This window comes from Chinchilla lanigera, unplaced genomic scaffold (genome assembly GCF_000276665.1).
Source record: "Chinchilla lanigera isolate Chin_1 unplaced genomic scaffold, ChiLan1.0 scaffold00009, whole genome shotgun sequence".
Taxonomy (NCBI): Eukaryota; Metazoa; Chordata; class Mammalia; order Rodentia; family Chinchillidae; genus Chinchilla; species Chinchilla lanigera.
The window spans coordinates 25918107-25933492 of record NW_004955410.1 but is presented as its reverse complement, the minus strand read 5'-3'; the positions used below and the strand labels follow the sequence as shown (position 1 = coordinate 25933492).

General features: G+C 35.1%; 1 protein-coding gene across 3 annotated transcripts in view; it reads right to left on the bottom strand.

The window, feature by feature from the left end:
- Positions 1 to 15386, bottom strand: part of Stk31 (serine/threonine kinase 31) — a 69896-nt gene that overhangs the window by 45716 nt on the left and 8794 nt on the right. For all 3 annotated transcript variants that reach the window (XM_005377416.2, XM_005377418.2, XM_005377415.2), the window contains exons 5-6: positions 5965 to 6039; positions 4179 to 4337 (exon numbers count right to left, since the gene is read on the bottom strand). In XM_005377416.2, the coding sequence (XP_005377473.1) occupies positions 4179 to 4337; positions 5965 to 6039 (234 nt within the window). The remainder of the gene's footprint in view (positions 1 to 4178; positions 4338 to 5964; positions 6040 to 15386) is intronic.

Below are 15386 nucleotides of genomic sequence, written 5' to 3'. Positions count from 1 at the left end.
GACATAGATTTTACCCTAATTTTTCATATTTCTACCTGTGTGACTTTCATCCTTAGTATTGTGGGAAGTTACAGTAAATGGTAGTTCCTTCTCACATCTATAGATTAACTTTTTTCACTTGGAATTATGTTGAATGTTTCACAGTGACCATAAAGTAGACTAGAAGGTGTGTCCTTTAAGTTGTCTTGCATCCATTTTCTAAGAAAGAAACAGGTGAGAGGAAGAGAAGAAAGTTGAGAGTGGCTGATATTCAGAGCATTTGTTCCTTTAGAGGGAAAGCGTGACAACGTACAGAAAGCACATAGCTTTTTGTTGTTTTGGTTCCCCTCCCCACCAAAATCTTAAGGTAATTTCCATGACCTTGGCCAAGGATACTTTGTAAAGGTTAATGATGGGCACTAACAGTGCCCAGGGCTGGCCACTCCTCACAGGTACCCTCAGTCCCTAGACACGCGCAGAGCTCAGTCATCCCCTCTGAGGCCATCAGTGTCACAGAAAGTGTGTTCTTGGCTTCCATTTTGAGACTTCCTTTCACTCCCAGACCCCAGTTATCTGGCATGGAGGCAGGAGAGAGCACAGAAAGATGTACAAAGGGAAATTGGGGAACTTCCCTGTGTTGCCCATAGCTGTAGGTTTGGATTTTGGCAGGTAGAACAGCTGGAAACCTGGAATTATCCTATTCAAATCCCAGTCCAACTTTGCAGACTCCAGCTTGTACTGTCATGAAGTCTAACGTCTTATCCCAAGGCAGCCATCTTGGAGGAAATTGGCCACTTGTGCTTAGATTGTTGGCAAGTGTTGCTCACAGCTTTGCTTTCCACACTAATTATATAGCATTATTCCAGTATGTTTGCCATTTCCCACACCTGATTTTTAGCTTCTCAAAGCTGATTGTTCTGCTGGGGCCACTTGCTTCTTCTAGAGGAAAAAAAGTAAGGGCCTTTCTCACTGCAGGGTCTACATACTACACCTCAGTGTACACACTTGTTGCTACTGTTTGTACTGTCTACAGCAGAACTTCCTTATCTTGCTCCTGGTAGTGCATTACAGGCAAGCATGAAATGTAAAGTATTTATGTATATTTTTTTTGAGAGTTTTTTGTTTTTTGTGTTTTTTTGTCATTTTTGAGACAGGGTCTTGTTATGCAGTTCAGGCTGGCCTTGAGCTCACTTTGTAGCCCAGGCTGGCCTTGAACTTGCAATGATCCCCCTGCTTCAGCCTCCCAAGTGCTGATATTACAGGTATGTGCCACCACGCCTGGCTTCCTACACTTGATCTTAGCCAAAAGGCCAAGAAGTGATCACGCCTGGCTTCCTAAAGTATTTATTTAAATAAAAAGAAAACCTCTAAATTGGTAGTTGAATTACCTCCCTGTAGCTTTATAGTTTCTGACATTTCTTGACTTTGCTAGTTCTTCCATTAGATCCCTGAAAGACATAGTCATCTGGGTAAGGATTTTAAGCAGATGCAACTATGAACCCAAGAAACTGTATTACTGTTACTGTTGGTCATACTAGAACTGTTTCTTTCCTTAGGTATATGACCCACAAGGATGTGAAATAACTACAAGAAACTGTTTCTGTACACCGTACATCCTCAGTATTTTTACCTGTATATGATAGGGATACACATTATTTTCCTTCATACAGACAGCTTAAATAAAGCACTATGTCAATCTGCTAAAAAAAAATTAATTAAAAATAAAAATAAAAAATGTGTGAAAAGTATTTCAGTGTCCAGGACACTCCCTTTAAGCATGGGAGGTTTTTTGTTTTTACTGAATCCCTACTACTTCTCCATTTAGTCAAATGTTATAAAATAGATACTCACCTAACACCTAACAGCAAGAAGATTAGACATAAAAAATGAGGAAAATATTTGAACTACCAAGACAGTCTTGTCTCTACAGAACTCACTACCATGTGAGGAAAGAAGAAAGTACAGCTCCATATGCCTTAAACTGGGGTCAGGGATATAGCTCAGTGACACAAGCGCCTGTCTGGCAAGCGTAAGGTCCTGAGTTTGATTCCTGGTACCAAAAACAAAACAAAACAAAAAAACATATGCCTTAAACATAGAGTGACTAAAACAGATGCACAGAAACAGATGGGGTGTGTCACCAAAGACTTCATATGGGAGGACACAACTGAACCTTGAGCTGAGAACTAATGACTAAAAATAGGTTTTCTAAGCAGAGATATTCATATGTAACTTATTTTCCAAAAAAGTCTACCAATTAAGTCTAACTGGTGATCTTTTTACTCAGCTAAACATCCAAATACAAACATTTCTATTTAGTACCACCTCTAAAGAATCTAGGAAGCATATGAGAACATTCTCCACCAAGGCTTATATCTTCAGTTCCAAAACTAACTTTTTTTAAAAATTCATGTTTGTGTTCAGTTCAGCTCTGTGTGCAGCATCTTACTATGAAGACACCAATGCAGTGAATTCTACCCCTGGCTCTGCACTATTAGCATTTAGGCTTTAAGTAAGTCATGTAATTGTTCTGGACCATAATTTCCTCATCTGTAAGATGAGCGCATGCAAATTCCAAGGATGATAAATTTAAGAACCTATGATTCTGAGCATTTTTCAGGAAGTTTAAAACAAACCTCTACCCTCTTACACATTTATTTAAAAATAAACTAGATTTTAAACCCAAAACTGGGGGTATGATTTTTTTTATACCTACATATTACAGAAGTCTGAAGTCTGAGTTATACATGCAGAAATGTTTCTTGGGGTGAGGAGTTGTTGTAAGTTTTTGGTTTTGGTTTTTTTCTTTTTGGTTTTGGAGACAGGATCTCACTATGTAGTTTAGGCTGGCCTTGAACTCACTATGTAGCCGAAGCTGGCCTCAAATTCGGAGCAATCCCCCTGCCTCAGCCTTGTAAGTGCTTACAGGCATGTACCACCATGCCTGGCTAGAAATGTGTCTTCTATGTAATTATAGTATAGACAAACAGCATGAAATTTACCACATCAAAAGAAAAAAAAGAAGCAAGCACTTCGGTTTATAAACTTAATCTGTTTTATAATTTGGGGGGAGATGGCTGCATTTGTGCTTGTGTGGGAAGAAGGCTGTGGTCATGTTTATTAACTGATGTGGAGTTTGCAGACTGAAGCAAAATTTTACTGTTTTTATTTGTGAACCAAAATGTTTGCAAACAGAAACATTTGTGAACCAAGGTATTACTGTACAAGATTTCCAAATGTCAATCATTGATCCTTCTAATGATTAAATCAACTTTCACATAAGCCACTGGAGTTGCTATATAAAACAGTTACAAACCTGACTACTTTAAAATGTAGTATCCCTCAACAGTACTACCACTCACCAAAAGAAACATCATTATTGTATTACAGATTTAAAAGGAGGTAAGATGCTTGTAAATCTACCCCTGAAATTATCAAATGTCTTCCAAATGTTACTAACCCATAACTTAATGGAAATGAATACAAACTAGAATCCACATTAGTAAAACATCATTGCCAATTACTATATCAAATTATATGAGCTTCTACCAAAACAATAAAATCTGATTATAACACCATGAATTATAAATTTGTGATATTTATGGCCAGGTCTATATTAAAGATCATTTTTATTTACCAGCTTTACAAAAACAAGTGAGAGCAGAGTAACTGTATGCATTATTTTTCTCAATCATATAAATGTAATCACTTTAAACTTTTACATCATAAGGAACTATTCACATTTTATCTAATATATATACACACACATATACATTTCACATATCATTCATACCTATTCATCAGGAATGTTTTTAGCAAAGGTGAGCACAGTTACATAATTGCTTTTCAATTATTTTATGTTTTGTGTGTGTTGGTGCTAGAGACAGAACCCAGGACCTTGCACATACTAGGCAAGTGTTCTATCACTAAGCTATACCTCCAGCTCTGAATTATAATTCATATTTTTCATTAATTTATATAGGTTTTTATATTAAAGCCAATGAGATTTAACTACAATGTGTGTGTGTGTGTATTTATATTTCCCCCGCTCCCCCAGTACCAGGAATCAAACTCACAACCTCACGCTTGCCAGGCAGGCGCTGTGCCGCTGAGCTAAATCCCCAGCCCCAAAGCACTTATATTTTTCAATGACATAGTTTTATCTTCCTTAACAAGAATATTTAAAATCCGTTACTTGCCTGATCAAACTGGGTGACTTCTTGGCCAGAAGGAATTTGTAGTCCCCAAAGTCTGTACTTTTTAGCAACACTAGAAAACTGCAGCTCCAAAGGAATTTCTACTATGTCAGATCGGTTTAGAATTTCGGTATTTCCATAGTCAATGTACCTCACCAAACACTACAAAAAAAATTGGACACATACTAATGTTGCACTTCGATTAAATATCTCCAAAGAAAGCAGAACTTGCTGGTTGCTATTAATTACCTATGAATTGAGATAGCATTTTACCTCAAATTGACGAAACAGATTCAGAAATAGAACTCTAGTAATATCCTCTAAATAAGAAAAATCCATGAAATCAGCAATTTCTACATTTGGTATTAAATTCCAGTGGTACCATTTCTCACTCTGTCATATTTTTTTAAAGCATTGGTATTTAAAATAAACACAAGTCTATTAAGCTATAGCCCTCTCTTTTCCTTTCTAATGTTAAAAATCAATCAACATGCTTAAATTCAAGTTGGAAAACAATAAAATCTGAAAAGAAAGGCAAAGTTATCAAATTCCCTTTGATCACTTTCAGCTAAACTCAAATTGATCAAATTTACCCTTACCTCCAGTTATTTAATAAATTTTTTGAAGTTTTACAAAGTCAAATGTCATATTGTCCCCAAATTTAAAATGTAAAGACAACTCAAAAACAAATGTAGGGGCTCGGAATTTAGCTCAGCGGCAAAGTGCCTGCCTGGCAAGCGCCAGGTCGTGAGTTTGATTCCTGGTACCAGAAGAAAAACAAAACAAACAAACGAACAAAAAAAGTAAAATAAAATCTCAACTGTCAAATTATGTGGAGAAGTTCTATTAGAAAGGTCTATTTCACTAAAATAAAACATCATCTACCACACCAATAGTTTTTAAAAACAAAATATAAGCCATTCAGAGTATTCATAAAATTATTTCATCTTATCACTTTATTACACCAAAGAAAATATTTACAAAACATGTATATTATAAAATATATTTAAGTCCAAAAAGTAGATGTCAAAAAATAAAATCCTAAAAAATGTTTTTTTACAACCTACAATGTGCAGTTACTACCAGCTATTCAGAATCTCACCTTTCCAAATCCTGTTAAAAATTTTCCACAATATAAAAAATAAAGCAGCTTAACACAAAGAAAATTCATTTCATTTAACCTAAGCACAACAAAGGGGCAAATCAATCTGTATTACTAATAATACTCATAACTAAGTAAAATAGATGCCTAACTTCATGATCACTCAAATGTCTTTTCCTACTTATCAGTCTCCATAAAATGAACTTTCAGCTACTCATTAGCAAGAACCAATCATAACCATTAAGAACTAAGGTACAAAGAACCAACCAGTCACCAAAGTAATCTGCAAATTATATCATCTATTACTAAACAATCTGAGGTGATTAAATTCAGAATTAATTTCTTTGCTGATCAGTATGGGGGGAAATGTGTCTTTGGTTTTTTTCATTTTGTTTTGTTTTGTTTTGTTTAATACAGGATCTCGCTAGGCAGTTCAGGCTGGCTTTGAGCTCACTTTGTAGCCAAGGCTGGTCTCAAACTTGCAATGATACTCCTGCCTCAGCCTCCCAAGTGCTGGGGATTATAGGCATGCACCCAGCAGAAACATGTTTCAACATATTCATAAATTCGCTACATAAGACCTTATGACTACTATGAATAAGCAATGCTGCACTAAATAAGCATGAAATTTTGGAACTAGAATATTCCTTAAGGCCACAAAAAAAACCCTAAACACGTATTTCCTACCTTTTCATCGCTGACGATCTTCAATACTTTACATCTGTACCAACATTTATCTTCAGAAAATAATCCACCATAAATCTACAAAGAGAAAGCAAAATTATTCAGTTTTTTAAGAAAAACATGCTAAGTAGATCAGAATAAAGATTAGCATTTATTAGGAACTTATTATGTGTCAATAAGCACTTTACACACAATAACTTAAGCTCTTTACCTATAGTAACTTAATTCTCACAAAGACTCAATGGCGCAAGGACTTTTATTGCACCACTGGCTATCCAAAGTCATAAACTAAAGTGCAGAAAAATAAAAATCAAACTTATGGGATAGATCATCATGTTTGACTAGGGGCAAGAGCAAGAGAAGGACTCTAAATCATGCACTGAAGCAAGGATGCACATATATGTACAAAAGGGAGTAAGAATTATCCAGTATTTTAATTTAAATAGTACATTTCAAAGTCATGTCAGGATAACCGTTAACGAAACTGGGCATACAAGATCCAAACATAAACTAACTGCACACATATTAGGAGGCTTCGACAATCTCAGTTTCCCTTCAACATCTTCCTCCCTCTACATCCCTCCTCCCGCTCCTACAAGTCTCCCTTCAAACCTCAACAATACTCATCCTTTTCTTCATAAAGATAACCCCAATAGATACTGACTGCCTGTTTGTTTCTTCATGTTGGTATTTCCCTACCTCTCTTGTCCTTAATTTACTCCCTTCCTTTTTTTCTTGCATTTTACTCCCCCTCCTTCCACATCCCAATTTAATTGTTGATAGCAGTATAGTTCAGTCTGTAAGTGGTACTGATAAAGAGTGAAATTGTTAAAACAAGTTTTAAAGTACATGGCTGGGTCAGTTGACATTGTTATAATCTGTAAAAATTCTCTGCTTGCAATAGTGTCTGAGTCTAATCCTATTTAAGTAAGTTGAGGAGGTAGACAATACCAAGAAGCAAAGAAATCAAAGATATCACTAGGAAGCAGACACTAGCTAAAAGGATCTCCATACTAGCCACAGTCTCTCCAACATAGTTGAGCCTCAACAATAGGCACATGCGCACATGCGCACATGCACACAAGAAATGGAAAAAGGCAACAATATGCCTCCCAAAACTCCCAACTGCTCCAAAGCAGATCCAAGAGGCACTGAGAGGGAGAAAAGCAGAAGGCAGGCAGTTAACTTACTCAGAATCATCCAAGAAAAAAGAAACTCAGTGAGCTCAAATATCATACAGCCAAAAAGACAGTAGCTCTAATAAACTGATCAATGAGCATAAATAAGACTCAAATAAAAAATTAGAAAAAAAAGGGATTCAAAACATGAATGACAAATCTGCTGAAGAATTACAGTCCATGAGAAGACGCCAAATAGAAATGCTGGAGAAAAAGAATTCTACTGAAACAATGAGCAGCACAAGTGAGCTAGGAAGGACAGTTAGCCGATCCAGATGTGCACTTGATCACATCCTTAGAGATCACATTCCTAGAGATGCATTAAAATCAAAAAAGCAAGGAACACTGATCAAATAGCTACTAGATGAAGCAAAAAAGATTAACCTAAGAGTAACTGGAGTTACAGAAAAGTCAGAAGACAAAACATATAAAATTTAAAAATCTGTTTATAAAACTCACACCAAAAAACTTTCCAAGTATAGAGAAACAATTCAACATACAGTTAAGGAAAGCATATAGAACCTAAAATAGCCATAGCTAGAACTTATCCACAACACATTCCAGTCTAAAGCCCAGATTCCAACACAAAGACAGAATCTTAAAAGCTCTTACAGAAAAGCAACAAATCACTTTTAAAGGTAAACTCATTGGGAATACAACAGATTTGCCAACACAAAACTTAGAAGGCCAGAAGAACTTGGAAGTATTTCAAGCTCAGAAAATAAAACCAGACTAAGACTGCAGACCTGATCAGTCCACAATAATATTCAAGAACTAACACATCCTTTAAAACAGTATTTCAGGGGGCTGGGGATTTAGCTCAGCTGCACAGCGCCTGCCTGGCAAGCATGAGGTCATGAGTTCGATTACCAGTACAGGAAAAAAAAACAAAAACAAACAAACAAAAAAAAAAAAACAGTATTTCAAAATTCACAGAGAAATAAGGGCATTCCATGACAAAGAACACCTTAAGTCATAAGCACCACCCCAGTACTCAAGAAAATTCTCAGAAATACTGGAATGAATACATCAAGCAGAGTACATATTCTCAATCATTTACTCTGTCTCAGCACCTCTGGCATTTTTGACTGGATGATTCTTTGGAGGAGGCAAGGGTACTCTTCTCTGTCCTACACAATGCCAGCATATGCCAGCATCTTCTGGCCTTCACCCACTAGATACCAGTTATGACACTTCCAGTTGTGACAATCAACAATGTCTCCAAATAATGCCAAATATCTCCTGGAAGTCAGAGTATGGAAACACAAAAATCACTCTAGATTGATAACCACTTCAACTACTTATCAGTTTACCCCAAGCAGCACTCAGGCAGCACTTCTGTTTATTTACTACCCTAAGTGTCGCTCAAGCAGCTGTCATTCCAACCAGTCAATCCTTGTTTGCACAAAATATACTCATATGTCTGTTTGTTTTAATAGTTTTTTTGCATACTTTTTTACCTAGTATGTTGTATTCTCTTATGATGTTTGTTTCTAGTGAAATCTAGTAATAATTTTCTGGTTATTTTCTTTTACTAAATTGTGTTTATTTGTGAAAAATAACCTATAATTTTGTGTTACAATCTATAAAAATTCTTATTGTAAGTACATTAGATATAATTTTTATATTTCTCCAGAACTCAATAATATTCTTTTACAATACAAAAGACACATTTGGGACACTGAGACCGAATAGGAAGGAAGTGCCAAAATATCTGCAAAACAACTTTTTAAAAGGGAGAAATGTTAGCATATCAGAGAGAAAAAGTCTGTATTCTGAAATGGAAAAGACAAAAAAGATGTTTCCTTATTCTCAATTTTTCATAATACGGGGGCCGGGGATTTAGCTCAGTGGCATAGCACTTGCCTGGCAAGCACAAGGTCATGAGTTTGATTCCTGGTACCAGAAAAAAAAATTTTTTTTTCATAATACATAAATGACAGAACTTGAAAGAAGAAATAAAACTAAAAAAATTCCAGACCCAGGCATGATGGAACATGCCTGTAATTCCAGCACTTCCGCGGCTGAGGCAGGAGGATCACTGTGAGTTCAAGGCCAGCCTGGGCTACAAAGTGAGTTCAAGACCAGCCTGAACTGCATAGTGAGATCCATCTCAAAAAGAACCTCCCCCCACAAAAAAAAATCCAATAGTGGTCAATGAGATAATAATTTTATGAATTCTATGAGTTATGTTGACAGAGTTGACCAACACCTAACAATCTATCTTATTAGGGGAGGAAAAGGGGGAGGGGAGAGGGGAGAAGAGGAAAAAATATTATTATAAAATATTCATTTACCTTCTAGACCAAATAATATGGAACTCATTTGTTGTTTATTCAAAACACAGAGGTTCAACCAAAAAAAAAAAACAGAAGTTCCCGGTACCGGAGAAAAACCAAAAAAAAAAAAACAAAAAAAGAACAAAACACAGAGGTTCAAAAAATCATTTACAATTCAGATTAGGTCTAACAGAGCAAATAACTGAAAAATATGGAATAGCAAAATGCCAGTCAAGACATCTATCATCGACATCTTCACTGTTATGTTTAGTGAGTAGACATTTTATTAAAATTAGGCCACCCACAGAAAAAAAAAAGGAAACTCCACATGATGGTATAAACTGCTGTTCCAAGAAAGACAATAACGCAAAAACGGAATTCAGAAACAGACTAGCTACTACTGTCCAGATTGTAACGCTGGGTTATGTATGCAATGTTTTAAGACATACCATGCACAGAAAAATTTTTCAATAAATATGATAAAATTTTCATTTTTATATTTCCTATTATCTTATAAATATTAACACAAAATATGCAATTTTTGGTCATCCTGTATTTAAATAATTGGACTGGTAAGTGGTTCAATCTCAAGTTTTTATTTGAGGCAATACCATCCCAAGGGAATGAAAAGTGACTCTAGGGAATGGCATTTGAGAAGGGATATCAACTATTCTAATGGTTTTTAGCCCCCCAAAATTCAATTATACCTGACAACACAAATATATACATTTTATCTGTGATATTAAAATATGTTAGAGGGAAAAGGCCCATTAGGGGAAAAAAAGTCTGAAAATGCTCCTTAGAAGAAAATAATTCTTAAAAAGTTAAGGAACACTGTTTTAAATGAAGTATGTAACTTAAAACATCAGTTTGAACTAGATCAAGACAAATACAGATTTATTCTAAAGCAAAAGTAAAAACCCTAAATTCCCAAAGCAAAAAGTGTGTATCAACTTAGACACATAAATATACATCAAACAAATCAAATGCTATAAATGATGGGTGTGTCAATCAGTATTTAATTCTGGTTTCCTTGACTAACTGGAGAGCAAAAACGAGCACACATGGCATGGTACCTTCTCCCAACCACCTTACTTTATTTCTTTTTAGTAAGTAAACAGGTTAAGTATCAAAAATAGCTGATAGTCAACAGTCCTATTCCAATTTCAAACTCTGCAGAAGATCATATTATCTTTAATTAAGGTTCTGTAATAAATACTAATGAGGTTAACAATTTGGTGTAAGGCAAATGAAATGAAATATTATTACAACCCAGATAATACAAGAATGAGCATATTTGTATCAAGGAAGAGTTAGGACCCAACCAAGTAAGAATCTTAAGTTGTTGGCTTTGGTAATGCACGTAACCACAAGCATCATAACGTACAAGTCTATGCCAAATAGTCTTGTTTTGAGAACATAATTAGAACTATACATATTCACTCCTATTATCCCTCGCCCCAATATTCTCCTCTTATAACTATATGGTAAGGAGAAAACCATTAGGATGACTAAGAAAAATTTACAAAGTTTAATCCATTTATGGATAACCAGAGGTGACTAATAACTTATAATCAGGTACCAAATATTTTTGGTAGCACAAGTAATTTTCACATTTAACAGCAGAAAAGGAGGTACGTCTTAATTTACAAAATGTTAAGTCTAGTCATAGACTACAGGGATGCTTAAAAAAACCTAAAGGCATTACAAAACACACTAGGTTATGCATCAGATACTTAGCTCCAAGCTACAATCCTTCCCTCAAAATATCTTTTTTATACCTTTTCACATATGCTGTTGGGATAATTTTAAAACAAAACCAACAGAGGTGAGTTATTTAGAATTATTTAGAACATCAAAATGTTATCAGGAAGCTGAGTTAGTTCAGCAGTACAGCACATAATAGCATGCACAAGACCCTCAGGGTTTGATCCCCAGCACTAAAAAGGAAGAGGCGAGAAACATAACAAAAGTAATCAAAAGTAATACACAGAGCCCATTTCCTTAATTATGTTACCCTGAATGGGAAAAATTCACAAAATCCTTTTTTGTAATACTAAGTGATAATTTTGGGGGTCCTGATAACAGAATGAGACAAATATAAAATTTAAGGAGGCACTGACTTATATTAAAGAAATTATAGTGTTAGTACCTTTAATGAATGCCTCCATAAATTTTGTGTTGTGGGTACTTATTCCACTCTCCAACATTACCTCCAGAAAATAATTTTATATTTACATTAATAATACATATGAGGACTTATGCTTATCATTTGGTTTTATTTACATATGGTATCATGTTACATACACTATTCTGAACCTTATTTCTTTATCAGAATACAAAAATCTATCTCTGTCTTAACCTGTTTGGGCTACTAATAAAATGCCATAGACTAAGTATGTCATACATAACATTTATTTCTCACAGTTCTAGAGGCTGAAAAGTCCAAAATCAAGTCACTAGTAGACACAGTACCTAGTGACAGTCTGTTTCTCTTGGTTGAGACCTTCTTGTTTTTGCCTATAGTATCTTCACATGGCTAAAGGGGCAAACAAGCTCCCTGGGCCTCTTTTATTAAAAAGGTACTCTTTCGTAAGAACAGTAATCTAATTCATGCATGGCCTAATCACGTCTTAAAGACCCCCATCTCTTACTACCATCACCTTGGGGGTTAGGACTTCAACATGTGGATTTCTGGATATGGATATGAATATGGATATTCAGTTCATAACAATCCCTCTCATTTAAATAAGGAGGGCCTGAAGCAAGTTAAGGACTAGGCACCCACAACACAAAATTTATGGAGGCATTCACTACAAGTACTAACACTATAATTTCTTAAGTATAAAAGTCAGTGCCTCCTTAAATTTTATATTTGTCTCACTCTATTATCAGCCTCCCAAAATTATCGCTTAGTATTACAAAGTAAAGATTTTGATAATTTTTCCCATTCAAGGTAAAATAATTAAGGAAAGTGGGCTCTGTGTGTTTGAATACTTGATTCACCATTAACTAGCTATTGATTTTCATAAACTTATCCTGGCTATGCATCAATTTCCAAAAAAAATATAACACCAGCCATTTAAGATCACTATGAGGATTAGAGTTAGCACATCCAAAGTGCTTAGGCCTTATCATGAAGATCATTCAGTAAACCTCCTGTATTGCCTATTACAAATAATGTTGAAATAAATATATTTCTCCAACATTTTTATGCACTTATAGAAATGTTCAAAGGGTAAATTCTTGACAGAACAGAGGTACCACTCAGTTTTTTCTCTAATCTTTATAATTTCTTTCCTTTTTCACGTTTTGGAGTTATATTTCTCTTGTCTGGGACACTGATGTGCATCATTATTTATTTTGGATTGCTCTGTTTTTCTAAGTTGGGTATTTACAACTGTAAGCTTCCCTCTTAGCCTGTTTTCATTGTGTCCCACAGATTCTGGTATGTTATACTACATTATCATTTGAATGTAAGAACTTTCAAATGCTTTCTTGCTTTCTTCTGTGATTATTCAAGACTGTATTACTTAATCTTATACATTTGCATAATTTCTGTGATTTCTTTTACATTACTTTCTAGTTTCACTGCATTATGCTCTAATAATATACATGAGATTATTTCAATTATTTTGCAATTATTTAAGCATGCTTTATGGCCTAAGGTTTGGTTTATTTTGGATAGTTATTTGTGCTACTGAGAAAAATATGTATTCTGTTGTTGGTAGTAGAACACTTCATAGATATCTCTTAAATCTATTTAAAGGTATGGTTCAACTTTTGATATTTGTTTGATTTTTTTTTGTATTTTTGAGCTATTTTTGACAGGGGAATATTAAAGTGCACCACTGCAATTGGGCTTACTGGATAGTTTATGTCTAGTATTTATGTTATGAAGCTAAGTGTCCTACTGTTGGTACATGTATATTTATAAATGTTAAATCAAAATGGATCAAAGGCCTATATATAAAAGCAGAAATACTGAATGTGCTGGAAGAGAAAATTGATAAAACTCTAGAAAATATAAGCATAGACAAAGACCTCCTGAACAAAACCTCAACTGCACAAGAATATCAAGAATCAACAAAAAAGATTATACCAAATTTTAAAACTTCTGTACACAAAAGGAAATAAAGTAAAGAGGAACCTACAGCATGGGAAAAGTGTTAACCAGCTACTTCTCAGACAGAGGGCTAATATCTACAACACAGAACTCAAAAATATTGGTCTTACAAAAATAAAAGACAGTCAAAAAATAAGCAATTTGAAATGAACAGACACTTCTCAAAAGAAATACAAATGGCTAATAAATACAGGAAAAAATATTCAGCATCTTGGCCATTAGAGAAATGCCACTCTAAACAACGCTAAGATCCCACCTTACTCCAATAAAAATGGCCATTATCAAGGACTCAAAAAAAAAAAAAAAACAATAAATGTTTACAAGGATGTAGGGGGAAGGGACATACCTACATTGTCAGTGGATATGTAAACTAGTACAACCACTTTAGAAATCAGTACGGAGGTTTCTCCAAAACCTAAAATTAGGAACCCCATTTGGCCCAGCCATACTTTTCATGGGTATCTTCTCAAAAGATACTACAGTGATACATGCATAGCCATGTTTATAGCAGCACAACTCACAATAGCTGAATTATGGGAAGCAGCCCATATGTCTATCGAAAGATGAATAAACAAAATTTGGTGTATATACACAAAATAGATGCTGCCTTGAAACCAGGTCACAAAAGGCTAACTATCAGGGGCTGGGGATTTAGCTCAGCAGCAAAAGCGCCTGCCTGGCAAGCGCAAGGTCGTGAGTTTGGTTCCTGGTACCGGAGAAAAACCAAAAAAAAAAAAAGGCTAAATATCACATGGTCTCTCTAATATGAGAAACTCAATACATAAATAATTTAGAGAGCAAAATAAAAAACATTTTAAGAAACAAGGATGAAGACTTAGTAGAGATGTGGGGACAGCAGGGAAGGAGAAGGGAGGGCAACAGGTGCAAGAAGACAATAAATGTACCAAACCCCCAAGCTGAATGTAATCATTACAAACATATACTAATAAAATTTTAATTTAAAAATTTACTGGAATAGAAACAAAGCTTTTGTAAATGGGGAGGGAAAGTGGGGTTGAAGGGAGGGTAAGGGAATGGGAAACAAAGAAGTTATCTCATGTACAGGTACAAATTCTCTATGATGAATGTGATCATTATGTATATCTAAAATATACCAATAAAATCTGATTGAAAAAAATTTACTGGTGGTTACTATAGACCTAAGAAAAGTAGAAGTTTCTTAAAGAAACACACTAACATTCACACACGAGAATATACTCATAACCTGGAATACCTGGAGAACTAAAATAGGAGAAAGTACATACCATAAAAGAAAAGACAAGTAAATTAGATTTCAAATAAATTAGATCTCAAATGATAAGAAAGTGAACAGGTAAGGCACAAACTGGAACATATTAGCAGTATATGTAAGTCAAAACACTCAAGAATATATATAGAAGCCAAGCTCAGTAGTTGTTATGGCTTGGCATGGTGAACACCTATAATCCCAGTATTTGAGAGCCTGAGAGAGGAGGATCAATGTGAATTTGAGACCAGCCTAAGCTACACAGTGAGTTCAAGGCTGGTATAAACCAGACAGCGAGACCTCTTTCCAAAAAAAAAAAAAAGATATCCTCCCAAAACCCTCCCAAAGCTTCATGTGCTCCTAACTGGGGTTTTAGAAGGTTGCTGGATTATGGGTGTATGATACTGATTAAGGGTGTGTGGTCCACTAATTGGTTTATCAAGTTCTGAGTGTAGATAATGGGAAGGACCACCCTGGGTGTAGATGGCAAGACCCAAAAGGCTTATAGCCTGGATAGAATGAAAAGGAAAGGGAGGCTTGCTGTTGTTGCTACTTGCTACTTTTTGTTTGCCATACCTATGAACTGTTTCTCCTCT